Genomic DNA, 15781 nt, shown 5'->3' with positions numbered 1-15781 from the left:
ATTTACGATAAAAGTGACTCCAAAATGGCACAACACATTATTTACCATTCTATTGGGCACAAAATAATCTGAAACACAACCAAAACAAACTGCAAATGCATCCTATAAGTTTGTAGAGTCATAAGCTTTGATGTATTCATTGCGTGCTAGGAATATGGGGCCAAATACTAAACTTGACTACTTTATAAGTATCTTTAGGGCTGTAAATGTTGACCCCCTAACCTTTTGAGATCGAGTATTACTTGTTAAACAAAATCTTTCTCCGAGCAATTGTATTAGTATAAAATAATATAATTTCAAAATAAAATTAGCATTCAATATAGCTCAGTATGAGTTATGTATTTTATACAGTCATTATTACAGACCCCACTGAATGTGGAAAGACTTTTCATTACACAAGCTATCGCACAAGGGTAACGGAGAAACTCAAGGAGCGAGACAAGCAAAACCGACCAACCAAAACCATTCAGTTGTGAGATATGTTTGAAGGGCTTCAGCTCCATCAGTTCTCTGAAAATACATGGAAAACTTCACAGGAGAAAACATACACATTTGTTTCACATGCGGAAAAACTGTTCTCCATAAAGCTACTTTTGAATATCACCAGAAATTACACACGGGAGAGAAGCCCAATGTTTATGGCTATTGGGGAAAGAGATTTATTACAAAACAATCTCTTAAGATACATGCGCTGATCCATACAGGTGAGAAAACCACACAAGTGCAGTGATTGTGGGAGACTTTCAACTCATCAGTGTTCTCAAAAGGCATATGAGCGAGTCCATGAGAGAAGCCTTTCAGCTGTGATGTCTGCGGGAGAAGATTCTGCCAAGCCATTCATGTCGTAGCCAACATGCAAGTGCACACAGGAGTCAGACCATACTCATGCAAAAGATGTGGAAAAGGCTTTTATGATTAAAGACACCTAAAAAAACAACTGTCAGTAGCTACCGTTAATCTTCCTACCGCTCTTTCAGAGGTAGGAAATGAGAAGAGAGTTCATGCCAACCTGAATAACTTGGGCATCTAATAACTGTTCACCAGTCAATGCTGAGAAATTGTTATTTTTAGTTTTTAATTGGATTTCCCAAATTATTCCATACATCTTGGTATGTAAATGATTTATACTCTGATGATCACGTCGCTGATAAAAAGTGATTCATAAAAAGAATGTTTTGCTGTTAATAAATAATGTTTTTGTGTTTGACAAAGTTTACAAAAAATCTGCAATAAGACAATGATACTGTTACAATATTGCATTTTGTGTGTCTCTGTTGTAGTAGTCCTTTCTTATTGAGTGTCTCTATGACTTTCCCTTTCAGACTGTAGGATAGAAGTTGTCTCCTCTCCAGAGTGTTGCCTCTTCTGGTGGCGTTTCTGTCATTAATTTGGGAGAAGCTTTGTCCACAGTCTGAGCAGCGATACGGTTTCTCTCCAGTATGAATTCTCATATGTATTGTAAGAGAGTTCTTTTGGAAAAATCTTTTCCCACAGCAGGAGCACTGGAAAGGTCTCTCTTTATTATGCACCCTTCTCACATGAGTCATCACGTCACATGAACGAGAAAAAGTATTTCCACATTCCAAGCAAGGATAGGCTGCTCTTTCTCCAGAGAGTTTGAACTTGTGTGCTTGCTTATGACACTTAAATGTTTTTTCAAGCGCAAAACTCTTCCCGCAATCAGTGCAGTGGTATGGTTTCTCTCCAGTGTGCATTCGCTGGTGCCCTTCCAACTGTTGCATATTTGTAAAACCCTCCCCACAGTCAGTGCAGAGGTATAGTACACTTCCAGTGTGTGTTCTTTGATGTCTTTCAAACTTTGTCTTGTTTAAGAAACACTTTCCACAGTCAGAACAGTGGAGTGCCAGGTCTCCAGTATGTACTGGAAGGTGTGATCTTAGTTTTTCCATGTCAGGAAATCTTTTATCACACCTTGAACAGTGGTAAGGTTTCTTTTCCATGTGTGTTAGTTGGTGTTTTATAAACCTCTGCCTTCCCACAAAACTTGTGTCGCAGATAGAGCAGTGGTAAGGCTTCTCACCTGTATGAGTTTCTTGCGGAAGGTATGCATTTTCTTCAGCATGTAAATGCATGTGTGTTTTTAGATCTTCTGGTTTGGAGAAAAGTTCCTCACAATGATTGCAGTGGAAGTATTTCCCTTTCATATGCTTTCGCTGGTGGTGTCTTTTCAAATGATACGATTGAGAATAACTTTTGTCACAATCAGGGCATTGGTGAGCCTTCACTCCTGTATGTGTTAGCTGGTGTGACTTAAGACGATCTAATCGAGCAAAACTTTGTTCACAATCAGGGCAGTGGTGAGGCTTCTCTCCTGTATGTGTTCGTTGGTGTCTTATAAGATCCCTCACTTTTCTAAAGCTCTTACCGCAGTGGAAGCAGTAGTGTGGCTTCTCTCCTCCAGGACTGAAACCCTCGATCCACTCATCAGTGCCACCAGTCTCTTGGGGCTCCTCTTCATTCTCCTGCGTTGTTTGGGGTTGTTGTGGTCTTTCTGAGTTTTGATTCTTCTTCTCTGATTGGCACTGGGCATTGGCTGGGCATTGCTGTTTGCTATGTGAAAGCACACGCTCTACATTTGCTGCACTGCTGGCAGCTTTGAAGGTATGCTCCAGCAGGTCCTGTTGCTTTTTCACAAGTTCAGTTTGACGAATGCGTGTGACAGCTTTATCCAGTGTTATTTCTGGGTCCATTTGTAATTGCTTGGACAGTCTTTTGTCATGTAAGCCCATGACTAGTCGGTCTCTTATCATCTCACTGAGCAGAGCTCCATAACCGCAATGTTCTGACAAACAATGAAGTGCAGTGATAAAATCATCAGCTGTCTCTCCTGCTTCTTGTTGTCTTTGGTTGAATTTAGTTCGTTCTAATATTACATTCCTCCTAACTGCCAAATGTCCATCTTGCTTCTCATAATTAGAACTGTGGAAGTGTTCCTGCTCGATCAGGTTGTCTTCTTGCAGGTCTTCTGGGATGTCCATCTCCTCTGCCTGGAAATACATTTAAAATTGCATAATTACTAGTTGGCCTATCATCTGCTCTCTAAAACAACATTCATTTTATAATAGATAATATAGCCTACTTTTCATTACGGTTAAAGTCCAAATTAGAATAGATAGCATATACCAACAGCTAAACAAATAACTGAGGTCGACATCTTTACAGTAGTAGCTAGGTCTAATCATTTGAACTACCTAGCAGTATCAATATGATAATGATGATTCATTTGTCATTAGGTCTAGAGATCACCATGATATAGCATATTGATTACATAGGCTTGTGACCTAGGCTAGAGAAGGTAGTAGTGGGCATTGCCATGTAAAAAGCCCCATGAGCATTAGCATGTGAAGTGTCAAATTTGGTGTCAAATGAAAGAGTCTATATTTTTGAGAAATTGAGGCATATCAAATGTTCAACCATATTCCATCCTAAAAATTAGGAATAAGGAAAGGCTTTGATTTCTGGTGTTGGATTCAAGCTTGAAATATACTTATTTATGTTACCATACTAGAATGTATTGATTACATGTATAATAAATGTATATGTTGGGGGTCAATGAAGGGTGAATAGGAACTCTGTGTATGGAAAGTTACTGAGTGTGACAAGGGGAAGTGCAGAACGTTCATATTCTGTTCAAACATGATGTTGCTGAATATTAATATTCCGAAGGAAGGAGGCAAAGACCAACAGTCTAGTTTCAGTTCCTGATAAGGCAGGCCAGTTGCTGTGGAATTAGGATCATGAGGGATGTGGATCTCAACTTGAGATAAGGTCAACAGTTGAAGAGAGAAGACACGGCTGGGAGGGGGGCCACAGGGGCCCACCCGGAATACCATCTGATTACAGTCCTATCTCACACACACACACGCCCATGAGGATCCTAGACTTAGGCAGGCAATGACAATACCAGTAAGAGGAACCTACTGTGTTTCTGCCTAACAACAGAGAAGGATTGGTTATCTTAGACATGCAAGGAGATGACTCCACCCTAAATCGGAAGGTATAAATATATGCTTGTGTGACTTGTATGTTGTGTCTGCAGCTAAAGCGCCCAGTGGGTTGAATAAAAGTTGAGTTTCTACTCTTTTTGTTCAGAACCTAACAGTTGGCGTTGTCGGCAGGATTCACCACGATTTACAGTCAAACTGGAGAGTACGAATTAGTGGAGCAGGAGCCGGCACCAAAAACAAGGTAGGCACAGTTCCTACACCTGTTACCACTCATTCTGACATCTTGGAGAGATGAGTCGTAGGCTGAATACACATTATAGGATTCAGTAGTCCCATTGTGTTATGACTGGTCGTAGAGATATGGTGTAGAGTAGGTTCCGCAAGGATAGGTCCCGAGTGGGGTTGGTTCCCTGCAGATCCGTAAGTGGGACGAAGGTCCCAGGGGGGTAAGAGCCCCAGCCGTGGAGACCATAAGGCCGTAAAGGCTGTGTATGGATAAATTGTCATGCTTGTGTACTAGTACGGTAGGTTTTAGAGAAGTAGGCAATGTAGAATGAGAAAGGCAGGAAGTGCACTCTGTGGAGAATAAGAGATCTGAGGATATCTGTGCTTAAAGATTAAACATTGTCAGTAAGTGGGAATGTGGATGGTGATAGAAGGTTGCCTGTAAGTTCTGGAAGGCAGCCCCCTCCATGATTATAAAAGTGAAAGGACATTAGTTGTTTGAAAGTGATTAATGTGTATTAGCAGTAGCAATAAGAGGAGAGATTGGTTTATGCTCAATTGGGGCGGGAACCGTGATGGATTATGAGGAAATAGGAGGACAACTGTGTAATTTTGGTACAGAGTGTTGGCGGGAACAGAGATATTTACGTCAAGAGACTGGACTAAAAACCCTTCCCGTGCTACACATTAGTCGTCCATCTGTGGTGAATTGGCATACAATACAGTGTCATCCAGCACCAAAACTGTTCGGACAAGTGACAAAATTATTAAGCGCTTACACTGTTACTACTCTCCGGGGGAGTGGGTATCTACCTCGGGAAAGTCATTAATAGAGGGCAAGTGTTACAACCGTGGGTTCAGAAACCTAAACACCGTTGGGGGTGGCGCCGAGCCAATAACTCCCAGAGCGGGGAGAGTATTACCAAAGCTTTAAAAGAGCTGAAAAAGGAGTACGATCAGCACCAATAATCAAATAAGTGATGGGGAAAGGTTGCCAAATTAGACAAAATTGGTACACATTATCCCGTGGATGGACAGTTTAAATCCAGCCAAGAGTGTATGGATGCCAAAATCCCTCCTGAGATGTGTGTGCAAACCTGGTGGCCAACTACAAGAAACGTCTGACCTCTGATTGCCAACAAGGGTTTTGCCACCAAGTACTGTCATGTTTTGCAGAGGGGTCAAATACTTATTTCCCTCATTAAAATGCAAATCAATTTATAACATTTTTGACATGTGTTTCTGGCCATTTTGAGAACAGCGCAAACTGGCTCTAACCAGAATAGAAAGAGGAGTGGGAGGCTGCACAGCGAGCAAGAGGACAAATACATTAGTGTCTAGTTTGAGAAACAGACGCCTCACAGGTCCTCAACTGGCAGCTTCATTAAATAGTACCCGCAAACACCAGTCTCACGTCAATAGTGAAGAGGCAACTCCGGGGATGCTGACCTTCTGGGCAGAGTTGCAAAGAAAAAGCCACATCTCAGACTGCCCATCTTAATCTTTTTATTTTTATTGGCCAGTCTGAGATATGGCTTTTCTTGCAACTCTGCCTAGAATGTCAGCATCCCGGAGTCGCTCTTCACTATTGGACGTGGAGACTGGTGTTTTGCGGGTACTATTTAATGAAGCTGCCAGTTGAGGAACTGTGAGGCACCTGTTTCTCAAACTAGACACTAATGTATTTGTCCTCTTGCTCAGTTGTGCAACGGGGCCTCCAACTCCTCTTTCTATTCTGGTTAGAGCCAGTTTGCGCTGTTCTGTGAAGGGAGTAGTACACAGCGTTGTACGAGATCATCAGTTTCTTGGCAATTTCTCGCATGGAATAGCCTTCATTTCTCAGAACAAGAATAGACTGACAAGTTTCAGAAGAAAGTTATTTGTTTCTGGCCATTTTGAGCCTGTAATCGAACCCACAATTGCTGATGCTCCAGATACTCAACTAGTCTCAAGAAGGCCAGTTTTATTGCTTCTTTAATCAGCACAACAGTTTTCAGCTGTGCTAACATAAGGCTTTTGCTAGCAAAAGGGTTTTCTAATGATCAATTAGCCTTTTAAAATGATAAACTTGGATCAGCAAACACAACATGCCATTGGAACACAGGACTGATGGTTGCTGATAATGGGCCTCTGAACGCCTATGTAGATATTCCATTAAAAATCTGCCGTTTCCAGCTACAATAGCCATTTACAACATTACCAATGTCTACACTGTATTTCGGATCAATTTGATGTTATTTTAATGGACAAAAAAAATGATTTTCTTTCAAAAACAAGGACATTTCTAAGTGACCCCAAACTTTTGAATGGTAGTGTATATCTGGCCTCTGTGCGGTCGATTGATGGTTTCTATGTGGGAGGAGACGTAGGAGGCCACATCTCACAACTTCCTAGTAGATACCGGTGCTCAAATATCACTGATTCCTTACGATGAGAAATTGGCTAAATTCGCGACAGGAAAAAAGTATCACCATTCAGCTGGGTAACGGGCGGAATCGAAAGCAATACAACTATTATCCATGTCCTGACCATAGTACCAGTAACAATCCCAGGCTCATTTTACATGGTGACGGGTGTGGAACCAATTTTGGGGTTGGATAATCTCTGTGAAATGCCAGGGGAGTGGATTCTCAAAGTTAACAAATTCAAATTGGCAGTACGGACGGCGAAAGACGACCAATTGTTGTTTCAGGGTCATACACTATTGGCAACAGACGCATTAGATTGTGGTCTGATTAAAGGCTGCAAGCCTGTTGTGGTGGAGGGAGATCCACCGCCACCGATGAAGCAATACCCTATTAAACCGGAGGCGGAGGATCTTCCAATATTACTAGAGCGAGGCATAGCGGTACAAGGACAAGCCCGATACAACAGCCATGTGTTTCCAGTAAAGAAAGGACTAAATGGCGTAATATAGTGGATTTCCGCGGCATAAAACAAACATGCAGTGAAAATCACACCAGTAGTAGCGGATTTGGCAAACCTTTTGGTATCTATTCCCTCAGACTCAGAATGGTCCAGCGTGCTTGACATGAAAAACTGACTTTCGTTAGTGCAGGTGGCTGAAGAGTCACGACACTGGTTCGGATTTTGTTGTCAAGGGGGGCAGTATATGTGGGCGAGGGCACCAATGGGATTTACAAACAGTCAAACTTTAAAAATAATCGCTAAAAGGGTGTACATTTGAGGGTTCCGTATTGGTACAGTACATAGATGATTTGTTGTTGGCGTCAAAAAGACGAAGAAACTCATGTGAGACCTTACCACATTAGTAAACTATTTGTCAGAGCAGGGTCACAAAGCATCATATAAGAAAGCCCAATTGGCAAAACATGAGGTAACATATCTGGGGGTTTCGATTTCAAAAGGCACGAAGCACACACGCGATCAAGTAGAGACAATGCATTCTCTGGCACGATCAAACACTCCTTGCACACTCAATTTTGTGAGCCATTTTATTCCATCATTTTCTGAAATTGCTGAGCCATTTACAGAATTGACGAAAGGGGGAAGCGTCCCCCATGAAAGAATAGAGAGTGGAGTCAAGAGTGTGAGGAGGCGTTTGTCGAGTTAAAGAAGCAATTGTGTCAAGTGCCAGCATTGGGGTTACCAAACCTAAAATATCTGCAGAGCAGACGAAGCGGCAGCCTTAGTAAGAGTAGATTCCACTGTAAACAAGCAGTTGGGTGGGGTCTAGGAGCTACTTTAACTGCCATAGTATGTGTCAGTCACTGTAACGGTCAATGCCCCATGTAAGAGGGATAGATTGACAAACCGCATGGAATTGGTGGCCAAATACGAAGACATGTGAGTACATTGGGGTAAAGTCAGGACTAACGCCACGGAGACCAGAGAGGTCACTAATCACAAAGGCACAATGATCTGGGTGGAGCTACATGATAAAAGGACTAGTAAATTGGACATAGACTGTTCAGAACAAGGTGTAATATTGATACAGAAAGGAGTATGGAAGGAAAGTAATGGCACTGAGAGTAAGAAATTAAACTACATTTTCTCTCCTGCCTCAAATGGACATAATGTGCCAGGGTTCTTGATCAGCTGAGGGTCCGTTAATAACTTTAAGACTAGTGCTACCACAACCTAAAAAGCCCCAATATGTTGAACATGTTGACACCCTTGCTGACGATGGTACAGCAAAGGATGGTGTGGGGGAAGTGCTATCGCGTAAGTTTTTCTATTCACCAGTGATGCCCTATAGTACTGCAACTAAAGGAGTGAAGTAGTCAGGGAAGGTTTTAGACACCAGCAGACCATTAGGAGTGAACATGGGAACCAAACTATTCTCACGGTCAAGCGTCAGGGGGAAGAAGAGGTATATGAGCAGATAAAGGCATACTTACAAACTCGTTTAGGGGCTGAACTAGTGACAGAGACAGAAATGAATCCATGTAAATTATATGATGGGGGAGTCATGGGGTCAGTCCTATGTAGTGTTAGTGGCAGATTCGGGCAGGACCGATATCAGTGCATTCTATGGAGTCCCAAAAACCAAGGCATTAATGTTACAGGGAATTGGGAGAGAATAATTGAATGTGATCTGCATGGCTCATAGAAGTGGGTAATAAAGTCTCTGGGGAACGATACCACTCCTCTTTGTGTACTGGTACAGGGGATAGCTCACAGTAGAGGAAAGACAGCTAACTGCGCACAATATTGAGACTACTATGAAGATAAGTTGAACGACACGCATACCAGGATCACTTGTATTTATTATGGATCCCCATTAGCTGCTGCCTTGGCAGCAAAAATTAAGGCAGTTATACAATTTTTAAAACATTACAATACATTCACAACAGATTTCACAACACATTAAGAGTGTGCCCTCAGACCACTATTCTACTACCACATATCTAAAACACAAAATCCATGTGTACGTGTGTGTATAGTTCGTATCGTGTGTGTGTGTGTGTGTGTGTATGTGCCTGTGTTTGTGTCTGTTCACACGGTGGTGGTAGCAGAGATAGTGTTTCAGACGCTATTATGCATTTTTAGTGAGGGGTTCATCGAGGAAGGCAAACTCTTGAAAGACTAGCCACAGTTCCCTGTTTACAGGAAGCCACCTCACCCGAAGGGTAGTTCTGTGTTAGTAGCCACGCATCTCCTGCAGTGTGTGATTAAGAAACATGTGACTCAGTTTTGTACGGTTGGACACTCCCAACGCCACTAATCTCTCCACCATTCCTAACAGCCAGCAAACACTTGACATACCTCCCAGAAGATTGGGACCAACTGATGGTAAAAGGAAAGTGTCAGAATGTCGCTGCTTATCAACCGTTGGGACCCATGGTTTACACTGTAGCGATATTTACAAAAGGGGTTGGATGTAGATCGGCCTTGGGATGAGAGATGCGTTTCTGTATTATGTCATGTTTTGTGTGGACCCAAGGAAGAGTAGCGGTTGCTTTCGCAACAGCTAATGGGGATCCTAATAACATACCAATACCTAACCTGAGCACAGGGAAGTATTATCCACTGATACCGACTGTAGCAGGACATAGGATGATGTTGGAAATGTTGGTGGCAAGGAGGCTGGGTAGGATTTGGGAGACCGGTAGGGAGTATTTGAAAGATTCAGTCTTAGACCTATCGCTGAGCCACCATGACAATGGGAGATCAGGGGCAGGAGACAGATTCAATGCAATAGCTATTCTCACGGCGGTATCTGTAGGGACAGCAACCAAAGGAGCGGTAGGAGTGGTGAAGAATACTATAGTAACAGCATGGAACTGGACTGAGTAGTATCTTGAAGTGAGGGAGTATCTTGAAGTGAGGAGTATCTTGAAGTGAGGAGTATCTTGAAGTATGCAGCATGGGCAGTGTTAGTGGTAGCAGGGGAAACCTTGTTAGCATTGCTGGGATATCATCTCCTGAAGACGTTGATGCTGAAATGTGTATACAGTGCCAATTTACCTCAAGATGAGGTACAGTTGATTAAGGCCACCGCACATGTATATCGGATGGCCATGGAGGAAGGAGGAGGAGACGGGGGGGCGAAGTGAGGATGATATGGCATGGGAACAGCTCCTGTAAACCTGCAGCCTGAGGGGGAAGTCTGGGTACAAGCATGAAGTGTATAGAGCCTTCATTTTTGTGGACCCAAGCAGAACAGTATCCCGAAGGTATAGAGCCAGGCTAAGGGAGAGTGGGAATCGTCATGTTATCAAACTTCGGTTTTTGCCATATATGATTATGCATAGCCTAACGACATTACTAATACTTGTCATATTTTGTGTTTTCTTTTTCTATCACTCTCTTAGGAACCTGAAGGAGGAAAAAGTCAAAAGCTCCAGCTGAAATGTCATTATCAGTTGTACAATAGGAGGGCTGGTGGCAGATAGAGGGGGGAAGTAAGAGTGTGATTATAATTTTGAGGCCAGGGTCTTATGCCATGGTAGCAGATTATATAGCCAGAGGCCATAAATCTCAGAGGTGTGAACATATAGTTCAGCTGGTAGAGCACGGCACTTGTAACGCCAAGGGAGTGGGTTCGATCCCCGGGACCACCCATACACAAAAAAATGTATGCACGCATGACTGTAAGTCGCTTTGGATAAAAGCGTCTGCTAAATGGCACATTATATTATTATTATATAAATCAAATGTGGCAATATGAATCATGTTTTCTTTTTTGTTAATTTCTAAGTAATTTCTAAGTTTATATAATGTTGAACAGTATGGAGTTATTATTCAAAAAAGGGGCTGTTGGATTCTAGCTTGAAATATACTTATTCATGTTACCATACTATAACTTATTGATTACATTACATGTATAATACATGTATATGTTGGGGGTCAATGAAGGGTGAATAGGAACTCTGCGTATGGAAAGTTACTGAGTAAAACAAGAGGAAGTGCAGAAAGTTCATATTCTGTTCAAACATGTTGTTGCTGAATATTAATATTCCTAAGGAATGAGGCAAAGACCAACAGTCTAGTTTCAATTCCTGATAAGGCAGGCCAGTTGCAGTGGAACTAGGACCATGAGGGATGTGGATTTCAACTTGAGATAAGGTCAACAGTTGAAGAGAGAAGACACGGCTGGGAGGGGCCTACCCCGAAGACCATCTGATTACAGTCCTCTCACACACACACACACGCCCATAAGGATCCTAGACGTAGGCAGGCCATGACAATACCAGTAAATAATAATAATATGCCATTTAGCAGACGCTTTTATCCAAAGCGACTTACAGTCATGCGTGCATACATTTTTTTGTGTATGGGTGGTCCCGGGATCGAACCCACTACCTTGGCGTTACAAGCGCCGTGCTCTACCAGCTGAGCTACAGAGGACCACAAGTAAGAGGAACCTACTGTGTTTCTGCCTAACAACCGAGAAGGATTGGTTATCTTAGATATGCAAGGAGATGACTCTGCCTAGTCGGAAGGTATAAATATATGCTTGTGTGACTTGTATGGTGTGTCTGCTGCTAATGCGCCCAGTGGGTTGAATAAACTTGGTTTGAGCGTTTTCCCTAGTCGTCCGTTTGAGTTTCTACTGTTTGTTCAAAACCTAACACTGGTCAAACACATGGAAAAGAGGGTCTTAGAAAACATCTAGCAGAATTGGTCTTAAAATGTATTAGAAATACATTCAAACTATGTGTAAAGACACCTGCCAACTAACATCAACATTTTAATTTAGTTTTGCAGAAATTATTTGCCTTCCGTAAATTTAAGTCATTCTATTACCAAAAACCCACATATCTTTATGAGGGAGAGAAATAAGAAAATATCTTAAGAGGGGAGGATGGTGAAAGTTCACAGAAGTAACAAGTAAAGGTAGACCTACCAATTAGTTAAGTGTTTTTACTGATAACAATTTGGTTTATATGATTAAAAATGTCATTCTGTTACCAAAATCTGTAACAGAATGACCAAAAAAAATCAGTAACAGAATGACTGCAATTGAATTGGCTACAATGGGAATTCATAGTAGTCACAAACCACAGTTGGGTCACCTGCTACTGTCCTCCCTCCAATGGCATACTGTTATGTTCAGCTCATAACTGAACATCCTTTATCTTTCTGTCACGTGGTGGTCAAAGCAAGATAATAATAATATGCCATTTAGCAGACGCTTTTATCCAAAGCGACTTACAGTCATGCGTGCATACATTTTTGTGTATGGGTGGTCCCGGGATCGAACCCACTACCTTGGCGTTACAAGCGCCCGTGCTCTACCAGCTGAGCTACAGAGGACCACACCCCCCTCCCCTCTCTCCAGTTAATGTCACCTCTCCCGCGCTTACTGACACCTACCCATGAGCCCCCTCTCTTTCCATTTACTGTAACCAGCCCTCTCACCCACTGAGCACCAACCCGAAACCAGACATCCATGGACATTGAAAAGTAGTTGAAATTTGGTCAGTCAAAATCTGAACCAATCATAGAAGTCTGTTTCACAAGTTTGGACAGCACAGTAAAGTTGAACGAAAGTAGGGCAGAGTATAGGTCGGTACAATAGAGTTTAGTACACTAGTAGAGTACAGTATCATTTACTGTGTACTCTACTGAACTATACTGTACTCTACACTACTGTACTTTGATGTCCAAACTTGTGAAACATAGATGTTTATGATTGGTACAGATTTGGTCTGGTCCAGACCAACCAAATGTGGGTCTTGTTTGGAGGCAGAACTCATTAGAATAATAGCCAGTGTGTAGAATACCCAAACATGCAAAGGAAGATATGACATGTTTCTTACCTTTGTGTTTCTATTCAGGATACATCACCATGAATAGAATTACATTCATAATTATGCATTTCTGTATAGTACAAATCAGCGACCCGTAATGTCATTCTGTTACCATCATTTTGTAACCGGGTGTTAATCCACTTCACTTACTGTAGTTCAATAACCAATTTTTTTTTTCTCCAAACTCGAGGTTTCATATCATAGCTGACACTGCATTCTTTCTGCAGACATCTTTGAATCTTACCTAGAGTTTTTAGAAAACGTGGTCACAAACACTGAGCGAGATTTTACTGTCATTCTGTTACCAAACTTTACATCTGCACTGTTCGAGTATGTGTTTTTGTAAAATCTTCAGTGGAAATTGTTAAAAGTTGTCCTTGTGCATAGAGTTGTATGGTTTGTTCAACGTTGCAATCAAGTTTTTTTGTTTGGCATATTTTTTAAGTGAAAAATCGGGGTCTCAGCATAATTCTGTTACCTTTGAATTGCCCGGATCCTCTTCATTTCGGTTCTCCTGCATTGTTCGGGGCAGTCCTGCGTCCTCAAGTTCCGCCATTTTCTCTGGTGTGTGGGTAAAACCAGAGGCTGCAAACCAACAAAGTCTGCTGTTCTATTCTATACACAACAGTTTTGTCTGCTTTTGCAGGCAGCAAATTGAAGCTTTTGGTTAGATTTGATTTACAGTGAAAATAAAAACACCATAATCTCACACGACCCTTGTTGTGCTGCTGCAAGTCTATCCACTGTCTGGTATTCCTCTTCCCACACCAGACCGTGTTGCGGTTTAAAATGAACAAGAAAAACTCAGCAAGCTAAACTACCGACTGAGAACGAAATGTCGTAAAACGCTTTCAGACGTTTCACTTTACGTCTGAATGCAAGATTATTGAGTTTCTAAACCCGGAGGCGAAACATCGCGAGACTTCCGGGAACGCTTGCGAAGTAGACGAAGTTGACCAGGCCGGGTTGGGGTTAGAGAAATGAAAAGTTATTCCTTTGTTGTTCATTTTCTCAATCTAAAAGGCACAATCTAGATGTCTTCAGACTCACACGCCTTTTCTCATCAAGTAGTTCCTCCAAAACGTGTCCATTTACATCAGTCCATAACACTCCCCCAGAGCGTCGAAATGTCATAAAATGCTTGCATACTTTTCACTACATCTGAATGCAGAGTATGGACAGAGAGGAAGAGGCAAAGCGAGAGGATTTACTCCGCTCAAAATCTGTCAGCGAAATATACCCTTTTTTTGTATTGAGGTCTAGGAGAGTGTCGAATTACGCGAGGCTTATTTTATCATTCGTTTAGGCTTTTACAAATGTACCGATATACAGTACCAGTCAAAAGTTTCTTAATTTTTACTATTTTCTACATTGTAGAATAATAGCGAAGATATCAAAACTATGAAATAACACATATGGAATCCTGTAGTAACCAAAAAAAGTGTTAAACAAATCAAAATATATTTAGTATTTGAGATTATTCAAATAGCCACCCTTTGCCTTGATGACAGCTTTGCACACTCTTGGCATTCTCTCAACCAGCTTCACCTGGAATGCTTTCCAACAGTCTTGAAGGAGTTCCCACAAATGCTGAGCACTTGTTGGCTGCTTTTCCTTCACTCTGCGGTCCGACTCATCCCAAACCATCTCAATTGGGTTGAGGTCAGGGGATTGTGGAGGCCAGGTCATCTAATGCAGCACTCCATCACTCTCCTTCTTTGTAAAATAGCCCTTACACAGCCTGGAGGTGTGTTGGGTCATTGTCCTGTTGAAAAACAAATTATAGTCCCACTAAGCCCAAAACCAGATGGGATGGCGTATCGCTGCAGAATGCTGTGGTAGCCATTGTAGTGTCGAGTCAATGTTGCTAGTTATTGCTGTAACAAAGGAGTCCGCTTATACTGAACTTTGATCATAAGGTTTATTCATATCACAAGATTTCAGCATAAGTTTACGGGTGTCATGATCCCCCCGGAGAGCAGCGTCCCTGATTGCAATGGCCGCTCTGACGTTCTCTCTCTAGCCTATACTTATAAGATATACAAAAATATGGGTGGCTCCCTCTACTGTCCAATCACCTGTCTACAACACACAGACCTCTCTGTCCTATGTGGCGTCACACTAAAAACGGCTCCCTTTGACACTAAATAAACATCCCCTCAGGTTCCACTTAAAACCATTAAGTCATAATCTTAATACACTACACCATGCTGGTTAAGATTCTAAATAAATCACAGACAGTGTCACCATCAAAGCACCCCCACACCATAACACCTACTCCTCCATGATTTACGGTGGGAAATACACATGCGGAGATCATCCGTTCACCCACACCGCGTCTCACAAAGACACGGCAGTTGGAACCAAAAATCTCCAATTTGGACTCCAGACCAAAGGACAAATTTCCACCGGTCTAATGTCCATTGCTCGTGTTTCTTGGCCCAAGCAAGTCTCTTCTTCTTATTGGTGTCCTTTAGTAGTGTTTTCTTTGCAGCAATTCCACCATGAAGGCTTGATTCACACAGTCTCCTCTGAACAGTTGATGTTGAGATGTGTCTGTTACTTCAACTCTGTGAAGCATTTATTTGGGATGCAATTTCTGAGGCTGGTAACTTGAATGAACTTGTCCTCTGCAGCAGAGGTAACTCTGGGTCTTCCATTCCTGTGACAGTCCTCATGAGAGCCAGTTTCATCATAGCTCTTGATGGTTCTTGTGACTGCACTTGAAGAAATGTTCAAAGTTCTGAAATGTTCCGTATTGACCTTAATGTCTTAAAGTAAGGATGGACTGTCGCTTTCTCTTTGCTTATTTGAGCTGTTCTTGCCATAATATGGTATTTTACCAAATAGGGCTATCTTCTGTATCAT

General features: G+C 42.0%; 1 protein-coding gene across 1 annotated transcript; it reads right to left on the bottom strand.

Annotated features, from left to right (window-relative positions):
- Positions 1-940: 940 nt before the first annotated feature.
- LOC123487266 (zinc finger protein 883-like) lies at positions 941-13927 on the bottom strand. Its single transcript, XM_045218437.1, has 3 exons — positions 13392-13927; positions 1251-3008; positions 941-970 (listed from the first exon to the last, which is right to left on the bottom strand). Exons 1-3 carry the CDS (start codon positions 13467-13469, stop codon positions 941-943), a joined length of 1866 nt encoding a protein of 621 aa, XP_045074372.1. The 5' UTR covers positions 13470-13927.
- Between the last annotated feature and the right edge of the window lie 1854 nt (positions 13928-15781).

Source organism: Coregonus clupeaformis, unplaced genomic scaffold (assembly GCF_020615455.1).
Source record: "Coregonus clupeaformis isolate EN_2021a unplaced genomic scaffold, ASM2061545v1 scaf1580, whole genome shotgun sequence".
Lineage (NCBI taxonomy): Eukaryota > Metazoa > Chordata > Actinopteri > Salmoniformes > Salmonidae > Coregonus > Coregonus clupeaformis.
Note: the sequence above shows the minus strand (reverse complement) of the source record. Positions and strands in the feature narration are given on the sequence as shown.